Genomic DNA, 11,841 nt, shown 5'->3' on the forward strand with positions numbered 1-11,841 from the left:
GAAACACAGCTACATTTATCAATTAGCTACAATTTGTAACTTGATTTCTTTTGTAAAATTTCTTACTTTCTCTGGCTTTGTGTTCTGCCCTTCAGAGCTTTCTTAGCTATATTCAATCCATTACTTATTTTTTTCTTTTCAATTTTTTTTCCAATTTGAGTGTAAGCCCTATTCGATCCTCTGAGTCTGACCACAGCATGCACTCTCTGGTGCTATAAAGCCAAGCAGTTCTCATGCTTTTGTCCCTACCTCTGCACATGTGAATTTAACAACTCAAAAGGAGGGGGAAAGTCTAAATTCTCTCGGTCTCTATCTGAAAGGGCCAGTTTCTTTTCAGCATTGTCCCCTTTCTGATGGAGGACCAGGATATTGCTTTTTGCTTCTGGGGTGCACATATGAAGCCAATGAGGCATTGTGTGATATAATTTGAGCCATAAATCAATATAGGGAAATTGATCTGGATGTTCCCATCCAGGGGTGACTGTTAGCCAGACAGACTGGACAAGACCCTCATCTAGGGATCTCTCAATTGGCCAAGCTAGGCAAAGCTTAGGCCATTCTAACTCACAAAATGTTCTACATTTTGGGGTTTTATCTTAATACCATAATTTCCAAGTAAAACCTTTCTTAAAATTCCTAAGCATGCATTCCAAAACAGTAGGACGAGATGTTTCTGTCCCCACGATCGGCTGATCAGAGTGTTGGTGCATATATGGGTACCCTTGTACGGAGACGCAAGACAAAGGTGGGGATCACTCGCTCACTTGCCTGGTTCCAGGCTTCTCGGCCACTTTAAGGTCTGTTCAGACTAAGGTGGGCTGTCGCCTGAGCTCACTGTTATGCCTTTGTTAAAGGCAACCACACACAAATTCTACGACTCCGAGAAGACTCTTTAAGCACAACTGCTTCCTCCCTCTGTCTTGTTCCATAGCTCGTTCTACGCACTCTCCTATCCAGAATTCTTTCACTCACACATTTGTTCAGAAGTTATCACATTCCCTCCCGGTGACCCCCTAACCATAACCAAAACAAATGAAAGAAGCTACCTCCCCAAATGGCAACGCACAAGGGGTGATCAGGCCCCTGCACTATTTTTGCCCAAAGTTCACAAAGTGAACTAAAACAAATGGGAGGAGATATCTTCCCAAGTGGCAAAGCACAAGGAGTAATCAGGCCCCTGCACTGTATTTGCCCCAAATCACAAAGTACAAATTCACAAAGTGAAACCAAAAGTTAATGACAAGGGGGTTTCCTGGGGTTTCTCACACAGCAAAGGACAGAGACAGACGAGACAACAAGAGCAGCAGTCCTCCTTCTGTCATCTTCTGTCTCAGGTTCAGATGAACCTCAGCCAGAGAGCGGGTCTCTGTATCCTGTTGGGGAGCCTAGGAAATTAGTCTCAGGGGTGCACCTTTCCTCTTGAGGAGAAGGAGAGCTGCTCTCTCCGGTGGGGTTCGGGCCAATACCCAAAAGGGCTATTTCATTCCCGATTCCCGGTCAGGGAACCAAATGTTCCAGAAATCTCGGAAAGAAATACATGGAGGGCCGGGGATTTAGCTCAGTGGTTCCATCACCTGCCTCTCAAGCGCAAGGTCCCAAGTTTGATTCCTGGTACCAAAAAAAAGAAGGAAGGAAGGAAAGAAAGAAAGACAGACAGACAGACAGACAGACACAGAGACACAGAATTCAGGTAAAATAATAAAATTTCTACTTGCAAGTGGGCAGGACCACCAGAAATCAGTCTAGTTAACATCCGTGTGCCCCTTTGTTCAGGGTTTCCCTTTTTATATCCTTTATAGTCATTATCTCATCCCTAGTGGTCTTTGATGTGTAAATACAATTCCAGTTCCTATTTACAAGTCACAGACACAAGATAAGCACATATACATTGTAAATTCACCCAGCCATCGCAACTTTGTTAGGTTAATTAAGTTATTGGATAAAGAGTCAGATTACTATCACCTTAAACAATGAGTTACAGGAAAAGCAAATCTTAAAGGATCACATTACTTATTTTGCTTCTACAACTACCTAAATATTCAATCTAATAAGTTACCTAAAACTTTTCCCTATCAATAGGACTCCAACTAGCCTTCATCAAAAAAATATCTATACATAGGCATATAATAGTTAGGATTCCAGAAATCCAACAGAAGAACAAAATTCTACAAGCACTTAGAGAAAAGAAACAAATCTCATACAAAGGAAAGCCAACCAGAATCACAGCAGACTTCTCAATGCAAACCCTCAAGGCAAGAGGAGCTTTCAGTGACGTATTTCAAGCCCCAAGGAAAACAGCCTCCAACCCAGATTGATGTACTCTGCAAAACTATCTTTCAAAATTGATGGAGAAATAAGATACTTTCATGACAAAGAGCACCTTAGGAACTTCATGAATACCAAACCAGCACTCCAAAACATTTTACACAATATCCTAGGAAAACACAATGAGGATCACAACCTCAGGAAGGCCAGCAGAATGAATCCATTGGGCACGACAAGAAATTAAATGCAAAGGTGGAGAATCCAACAAAAAGAAAAAGTCATGAAAATGGTAAGTCAATACATATCAGTTATAATCATCAATGTTAATGGTCTCAATTCACCATTCAAAAGAAATAGACTGGCAGAATGGGGCAAGAAGCAAGATCCAACAACATGCTGCATACAAGAAACACACTTAATTCAAAAAGAAACTTATAGACTGAAAGTTAAAGGGTGGAAAACAATACTCCATGTGACAGGAACTCTAAAAAAAGCAGGAGTAGCTATGCTCTTTGCAGATCAAGTGGATTTCAAACCAAAATCTGAAACTTCTCATCCCAAGAATTTCAGATAAGGGATAGTCAACTTGTATGTACAAGTCTATTGTGATCATGTGTTTTCAATTCTCTTAAGTAAAAACTTAAGAACAGAACTGTTGGTTCTTAACAGTACTACAAGTAATTTCTATATTGTTTTCCAAAATGGTTTTATCATTTTACACTCACATTAGCCGTATTAGAAATGTCTAACTGGTTCACACCTAAGGTGACTCTGTTCTTTTAAAACTTTTAACTCCATCTCCCTAATGAGTGTATAATACAATCTTGTTATTGTACTGATTAGTATTTCTCTGATTCTAGAGTTGCACACCTTTCCTTATGCTGTACTGGCTATTTATCATCTTCTTGTGTCTACTTTTTTATTGGGTTGTCTATTAATGAGATGTAAGAGTTCTTTATATATCCTGGTCATAGGTTATATGTATTTTAAATATGGTCTGTTTAAGGACTACTTTTCATTTTCTTAACGATGTCATTTAAAGTTCTAAATTTTGATGGAATATCATTTATCAATTTTTTTCTTTTATACATCATGTTTTTTGTATCCTAGGAAATTCCTGCCTACCCTAAATTCATGAACATTTTCCCTTATAATTTCTTCTTAAAGTTTTATAGTTTCTGTCTTTCACATTTAGGTTCATAGATCCTTTCAAGTTATCTTTATGTATGGAAATAAAGGGTTGAGGTTAATTTTTTTATATACAGATACCAGGTGTTCTAGTACCATTTGCTGAAAACACTATCTTTCCTCTGCTCTTGTGTTTATGTTCTATAAAATGCTAATGTTAAATAATCTTTCAAAACTCAGTGGACCATATATGTGTTTCTATTTCCAGATTTTGTTTTATTCCAATGATCTATATGTCTTTCCTTATGCTAACACTGCCTTGATTACTGTAGTTTTAGAGGAAGTCTTAAAATTAGGTAATAAGGGCTTGGGATTTAGCTCAGTGGTTCCGGCACCTGGCTCACAAGCGCAAGGTCCCAAGTTCAATCCCTGGTACAAAAAAAAAAAAAATTAGGTAATATATGTCTTCCAACATTTAAAAAAATTTTTTTCTAGGTCCTTTGTACTCCTACATAACTTTTAAATTTCAATATCCAATTCTTCATTTATGGCAGTATACATAGACTTGAATTTTTATATATACCTTTTGTTTTCTAATCCTGCTAAATTCAAATACAAGTTCTAGGGGCTCCTAGAGATTTTAGTATTTTCTCTGTAGATGATCATTTCATCTACATATAAAGATTTTGCTTCTACCTTGCCAATACTATCCTAATTGTGTATGTTATTGCCAGACTATTTTGGTGTAGGCCTGTTTCAAAGTTTAATGGACAGATGAAGAGAACGCATATCTGCCCTTGTTCCTTACCTTAGGGAGAAAGCATTGTATCTTCTCCATTCATATAAGGCGTTCTCGCTGGAGTATGGAGTACATGTCTTATCCGTTGAGAAGGTTGTTCTACCTCTAGTCTTCTGATAGCTCTTACCATGAACAGCTGTAGAATTTAGTCCAATACTTTTTCTGCTGACAGGATCACATGGCTTTTTCCTTTCCTGTTAAAATGATGGGGGTGTATCTTCTAATGCTGAACCAACACGGCCATCCCTATAATAAACCCACTTTCTACATAATGCCAGATCTGACTTCTAGTAGTTTGTTTTGTTAAACAAATTTTTATCTATGTTCATACTTTTTTCTATTATCTTTATCCAGTTTTAATATTAGCACAATGTTGATTTCCTAAAATGAGGGGAGACGTGTTTTCTTTTTCCTGCTTTAAATGTTTGATATAATTCATAAGTTAAAATGTTTATGAGCCTGTTGTTCTCATATAAGTAGATTTTCAAGCTAGGAATATACCTTAGGAGGTGTTATTCAAATTTTATATTTCCTCCAGAGTCAGTTTCATTAATTTGTCTTCCAAGGTACTCCTTAGAAGTTTTCAAATTTATTTCAAAAAGGATTTTTGTAATATGCTTTCTATATCCTTTTAAATTCAGTAAGATCTGTGGTAATGTCCTCTAAATTTTGATACTGTAATTTTAAAAATGTATAATTGATATTGTGTAATATCAAGAAGAGGTCTAACGGAGTAGGGGAGGAGGGAGGGGTAGGGGAAAGGAAAGAAGGGAAAAGAAAAAATATGAGAAAAGGAAAAAAATGGACACAAAGTCTTTGCAAATACAGAAGGGTGCAGGGGATGAAGGGAGAGCAGGTGAAGGGGAAAAAAATAAGAACCAAGATACATCATGTAAAGGTACAACATCCCAATGATGAATGCAACTGTTTTTTATATCTAAAATGTATCAATAAACTTAATGGAAGAAAAAAATCTCTGATCAGATTTAATACATTGAATTCGGTTTTTGTTTTGTAGTGCTTGGAATTCAAACAGGGCCATGTGCATGCTAGGCCAAGCACTCTTCCCCCTGAGCTGCAATCCCAGTTCCTATTTCTCTTTTAAAATGATGACACTGCTGCGTAAAATATAAGTATTTTCTCATACAGATAAAGACAAAAGCACAGCTATAACAAAATTCAAATGTTTAATATTTTTCAAAACTTAACTATACTAATAAAAATAAATTATATTTAGACCACCTTCAATATTTGTACATCTTCATACAACTATAACAGTGCTTTCAAAGACATTTGTAAAGTATATTAATTTCACAATTAAATGTTTCAAAAATAGGGCAACATTAAAGAACATTAGTCTGAAATATATCTCAATGCTGAGAGGTATATTGTTATCAAATTAACTGTATTTGTATTCAAAATAACATGGCTTTAACCTAATTATTTCCTGTCCATTTCAGTGATTTCTTGGATCCAAAACAAAATCTGTGTGTTTATTTCTTTGAAAACGTCATTTGTTGACCGTCCTTTCACTGCCATGGAATGATTTGCCTTCTCAATCCAGTAGATCTTATTGGGAGCTTTCATTTTCTGTGCCACTTTCTCCAACAAGTTCTAAGGGAGGAAAGCAAAGAGGATATTAGACATACTGTTTTTCACATTTAATAAAAAATTCTCTCTCCCCGTCCATACCAATATCTACTCACCAAGTACTCATTATCTACTATCCAGACAACTTTCTAGGCAATGGTATGTGTAAGGAAATGTCCACAGAAGTGGCACCCCACTTCTCTCAGATACAATGGTATGAAAGGACAGAACAAGCATTTGTTACTGACAAAAATAGAGACCTTTAAAAATTAAAAAAAAACAACAAATTTTTTCCCAAGGAAGTTCTATGCTTTGGGAAATAGCTGTTTCATAATATTGGGCTACTATTCAGTAATGGATACTGCCAAGCCAATCTTTTCTCAAGAGTCAATTTTATAACAGAATGTAGAAATGATAAACCAAAAGTGCACTCTAGAAATGAGAACATTCAGATATAAATCCTTCATTTCCCAAAATAAGGGTTAATCTATTTTACCAAGTCTCTCCGGGGATATGCATTTTTGTCAATATGCCTATATTTTTAGGTTTTTTAAAGGACAGTCTAACAAAAGGACAACTAGCATTAGATTAGCATTGTCTAGCATTACAAAAATTAGATAAATTATAATAGAGAAGTTCTTTTTTTTAAAGAGAAACAGATTCAAGACATTCGAATTATAGAGGACAAATAGATTCAAATTATAATAGACATACAGCTCTTTTTAAAGAGACTGAATCTTGCAGGTAATACCTTCCTCCCAAGATATTTGATTTCTTTTTTTTCTCACTCATACAAACATCAATTTGTAATTTACCTTTTCACACATTTCATCTGCTGAGCCTGATACAAACAGTACAGGATCTTTTAGGCGAAAAAGATCTTCATCTCTGAGTTTATGCTGCTGCTTTGGATGGTGCAGTGGGTAAGAAATACAAATGAGACCCCGAACAAAATCATCAGCTTCATCTGGCTCAACATGACACATTACAGAAGCAGCTGCTCTTGAGCCCATTGAACGACCTAACATCAATTAAAATTAAGTTCAGTTTGAAATATAAACACGTACATAAAGTAGGTGTGATGTGGCAAAATTAGATTTACTTACTGTTTAACATTTTTGTTAAAAATTTATGTAACTTCAATAGATGACAATTAACAAATCTGCAATATCTATCACGGAAACTTACAGCTTTAAGAAAAGCTAAACACTGATCAAGCTTAAGTCAAATTTTTAAAAAAGCAATTTTTTCTTGAGGAATACTTAAAAGGGTGAGGACATTCCTTGTGAAAGAATCATGTACAAAACAGTGATTCAAAAATAAATGAAAGGAGATATTTTTAGGTTATAATATACAAAGTTTAAATTTGCTTTATGTATGTAAAGTGCTTTAACATCAAGGAGGTCACTTAAACATAAATTAATTCTTATATTAACTCCATAATCAATTTTAATATTAAAATGGGTCTTTAACAAGAATTCACAAACTTTGCAATTTACCTCCAAGGAAAACACCTGCAAGTTTGTAGTCTCCTGAGGTCTTCAGGTAATTCTAGGTAAAAATAACCAAAAGATTATCAATTCTTCTATTAATATTTCACCGAACACTGAAGACATTATTTCTTATCATTACTGACAAGTATGATAACCTATGCAAAGAACCACAAAATCTTAAAAAAAGTCTTCTTGAAAAATTCTTCTTACCTCTCCTGGTCATCTTTTCACTATTAAATCATATACTGGATAATACAAATGTGTGAGAAAAACGAATTATCTTCATAAACTATTCAAGCAATAAAGTATTTTTAAATAATTTTTTAAAAGGCCAGTAAAGACTTCCAATTAATATAAAAATTGATAATATTAACATTTAATTTAAGGCTCTGGAAAACTTAGCAAGCTTGAAATAATTTAGATTAAAAGAAATTTCAGATTTGAGCTTTACCCATGATTTTAATCAATGTTTCTTAAAAAAAAAAAAAAAAAAAAAAAAATATATATATATATATATATATATATATATATATATATCATTGTCCTATTTCCATATGCACAATGTGGTAGATAAAGTACTCCAAATGTCAGAACTATATTCTAAAGTTATATAATTCCAGTGAGAAAATCGTAAGTACCTCACTAGGTAGTATCATTGAGAGAACGTTTACAATGTAAGCATTCATATCCATGGACACCAACAAATGGCAAAAGAGAAATCCGACCACTCAACAGCCTTCAGGTACTGCTGGAAACTTTTTTTTTAGGTACTGGGGATCGAACTCGGGTCCTTGCGCTTCTGAGACAGGCACGGTGCCACTGAGCTAAATCCCCAGCCCTGTTGAAAACTTTTAAGGATCTCATTAAAAGATTTTTCAGTGAAACCAATGACTGCTAACAAAATTTGCCTTAAACTTATTAAGAATTTAAAACCAAGTCTTAAAGTAACTATAAAGAAATTTTCTTACCAAAACTGCTTTATATGCCTTAATTCTATGTACAATATTAAGGCCTTTGCAGGTGAATCTCAGGCAAAAAAACCCATGAGATGCAAGATGTGATGCTAGTGACATCAGGTGAGGAAGATTCATATCTCCTGATGCTCCATGTGTAAGAATTATCCCATAAGTTAAGCTCTTGTTAGGTGCCAAGCAAACAGCATCCAGTAATTTATTTCCAAAAGGTATTTTTAATTTAACCTAAAATTCAAGAGAATAAAGGGATTAAAATAAAATTACTCCTTTGACTCTTCAGACAACTGAATAGCTATACACACTTGTTCTGTGAAAGTCATGAATCAAGTCATGGTCTCCAAATAAAAAGTAATACTAATATTAACCTATAGTGCTTACTGTATGTTACGTACTGTAAGAGCTTTATATATGTTAGCTCACTTAAATCTTCCTCATAATTCTATGCAAGCACTATTATTATACCCATTTTATAGATAAGGCACAGCAGGTTAAGTAACTTGCCCAAGTTTTTATAGCTACTCACTAGGACTCAACCTCAGGCAAGCTGCTCCAGAGTCGTGCCTCTTAATGACTAATAAACTGCCTGTCACAGGGCAGGGTGAAAATAAGAAAGGTATTCTGAAGCCATATGATTACCAAGTAAATAAATGAAAACTGATGATAGAGAACATACGGAAATATTATTACCTCTGTATGACTCATTTTCACTGTTGAATAATAAACTGAAAGTGCATTACATCTGAGAAGCAAAGGCCATGTCCCTGAAAAGAATATTTTGTTGTGAAAGGTGAGTTTGCAGACATGGGTATGACACAAGAACTACAAACACGTTCGGTAGCTAAAGTACACCTATTCAGAACTATTTCTCTAAAAGCCTGTGTCTTAATGTGTATTTTATCACATATTACAGTTTTGTGGACACTCAGAATTCATTATATGTGGGGCTGACAGAGGTCATATAAGATAAACATGATACCCTGACACGGAAAACTTAATTCACTTCAAAGTAGGATGCTACTGTCTTGGCAAAAATACTGATTTTTAAAAATATAGACTTGAACACACATTTTTATAAGCACCTTCATTCTCCTCTGTACTCAAACTCACTTTTCCACATCTGTTAACTCACTATCACGCTCATCATCCTGCTTCCCTGAAATAGAAGTGTGCAGCCTTGGTCATGTGGCCTTGCAATGCCGCCTCGTAGGCAGAACATGCATCTCATCTCATTGACTTTGGGTCTGGCCATGAGATGTAGTTTAACTAACAGAATATAGGTAAAGATTCAATAACAAAAAAACAAAGATCCAACGTGCCGCTTCTGAGCGGAGACATGGCAGATTCTGAGAAGGAAGCCCTCTTGCACGTTCACTCTGAGACATGCTCAGACATGCTCCAGATAGTTTTGCACTTTCAGCCTATGTCCCAGAATGAAGACACGTGGAGCGTACATGAAAGGCAAACCAAAGTCTGGATCCAGCTTGGGCCATCCAGGATCTAAACTACAGCTGACCTGCAGAATTGTGAGCATAAATGAAAGCCACTGAAATTTCGGGACTATTATACAACATTCCTTTGTATTTTAGGATAATTTATTTTTCAGGATATAGTCAACATCAGACTCTCCATAAATGACCTATTTCCCTCCACGAACATTCATTTAACAGGTGAAAATAATACAGTTCAAAGTTCAAAAGATATTAAGGATAGTGAAAGTTTCTCCTATTCTACTTCTTTCTCCCTTGCACACAGATTCCCCTGGCTGAAGGTAACCAGTATCGCCCATTTCTATGTATCTTTCCAGGTTGTACTGTTCTTTTATATAGGTAATTGCACATGGCACAAAGTTTTAAAAGAAAAAAAATGAAAACATTCTTTCTCCTCCCCAGCCCAGTTCCTTTCTATCCCCAGGAGCAATCAATATGACCAACTTGTATATCTTTATCTCTCTTATCTCAATTGCTTGCTGCAGAATTCTCTTATTTGAGCCTGGAAGGTATTAATCTGACTCAAAAGTTCTGGAAAGTGAATGGATGACAATGAAGGAATTTTGTCTTCAGGGTCCTTATTTTCATAAAAGTACCCCCCTATAAATTCGCCTTGAGTCCCCCAGTTCAAAAATCCTCTACTTTCTCAAGATAAAAAGCTTCCATCTAAGTCTTCTAACAACTGGAAAGGCACTCAAGGGGGTGAAATGGAGACAGGATACAGATATTTAACTGCTTCTTTAAAAGATTTCACCTACTTCCTTTTTATTTAAGTTTTCCATCCCCAGCAACATCCCCTTCACTCCCAGCTCCAAAGGTGTAGGGTGCTGACAGTTTCTATGCATTTTCAAGATTCTGTGATTTATACAGAATTGTTTTATAGTATTCCGTACCGCTAATTTAGGATAATGTCAAAGTTTGTTAAAACATTTGCTTCACTGGGCTGGGTGGTGCACGTCTGTAATCCCAGCACTTGGGAGGCTGAGGCAGAAGAATTGCCTTGAGTTCAAGGCCAATCTGGGCTATATCATCAATTCAAGGCCAGCCTGGACTGCATAGCAAGATCCTGTCTTAAGAAAAAAAAAGAAAATGACATTTGCTTCCTAGAGCCCATTTCTCTGTGTGGGTTTATGTCTTAAAAAAAAAAAAAAATCCCACATCTGCAATTTTTGTGAGATTTCAGGAGGGCCTAAAATTAGAGAGTGTTTTCAATCACTATCTTAACTTCGAGTGCTGTTCCACTCTGCAACACAGGGTCTGAAGTTTGTTTGGGGAACACTCCTCTCCTCCAGACTTCCTGATGAACAGCTTGTTCAGCATAACTGGTGCGCACGTCCTTGACTACTTCAGAAACACTGCCACTGTCCCACGGCACAATCTCAAGGCAACCTGCTCTGTGTTTTAATCTCTGCCTTTCGGCTCAGATAAGGGAGGTTTTGAAGCCTGGCTCAGCCTTGATGTCTTTCACTGCAGATGGAGAAAACAGCACCGAATTTCGACAGATACGGTGACCATGCACTGGCCATCCAGGACCTGCATCCAGTATCGTGCGTACACAGGTAGTGAGCATGCAGTAGCTGCTGTTTCACACTACTCACAGAAGTCTCCTTTGCCACACCTTGTGCTAAGGGGTCAAAAGGCCAGAAAAACTCGACTTTTGATTGAAACGCGTTTTGCGGTACCTGTTACGGCGACAGCTGTCACGGGACAAACGTGAACGTTAGTTACTAAGTTTGTCTTCCGGGGGTCGGGTCGGCACCGGCCACCCAACAATGGTAAATACGAGCAGCAGGAAACATTCAGAAGCAGGAGTCTGGGGTTCAGGGCACCTGGGGATCATTTCTGCCCAAAGAGCGCGCGTGTGCCCGGGAGGACCCTCGAGCAGCGGAGCGGCTGGGGAGCCCAGGCGGCCCTGCCCGGCTGCGCGCCGCCCTCGGTGGGACCCACCGACCCCGGCCTCCGCGCCCCTCCTCCCAGAAGTCGCCCCCCGCCGCCGCCACACGTACCAGGAAGGCAACGGGAGCGAACTCGCACGCTCGAAGCGACCGCCTCGCCTCCCTCAACAGCGCGGCCCGCGACCGCGCACGCGCGACAGGCCACGCCCC

The 11,841-nt window shown here is 37.4% G+C and overlaps 1 protein-coding gene across 3 annotated transcripts; it reads right to left on the minus strand.

Moving 5' to 3' along the window:
* Positions 1-5,360: 5,360 nt before the first annotated feature.
* Positions 5,361-11,841, minus strand: Tex30 (testis expressed 30). Of its 3 annotated transcripts, XM_021239348.2 has the most exons (7): positions 11,743-11,837; positions 10,630-10,806; positions 8,937-9,010; positions 8,244-8,474; positions 7,282-7,333; positions 6,598-6,803; positions 5,361-5,806 (listed from the first exon to the last, which is right to left on the minus strand). In XM_021239348.2, the coding sequence occupies exons 3-7, from the start codon at positions 8,949-8,951 to the stop codon at positions 5,633-5,635; spliced, it is 678 nt and encodes a 225-aa protein (XP_021095007.1). In that variant the 5' UTR covers positions 8,952-9,010; positions 10,630-10,806; positions 11,743-11,837; the 3' UTR covers positions 5,361-5,632. The 3 variants fall into 3 exon arrangements, with proteins under 3 accessions (XP_021095007.1, XP_004858631.1, XP_012932748.1); XM_004858574.3 differs by lacking the exon at positions 10,630-10,806 and having other exon boundaries at positions 11,743-11,836; XM_013077294.3 differs by lacking the exons at positions 8,937-9,010; positions 10,630-10,806 and having other exon boundaries at positions 11,743-11,841.

Source organism: Heterocephalus glaber, unplaced genomic scaffold (assembly GCF_053883595.1).
Source record: "Heterocephalus glaber isolate CG9 unplaced genomic scaffold, H.glaber_assembly_v1.0 deba00001579, whole genome shotgun sequence".
Lineage (NCBI taxonomy): Eukaryota > Metazoa > Chordata > Mammalia > Rodentia > Bathyergidae > Heterocephalus > Heterocephalus glaber.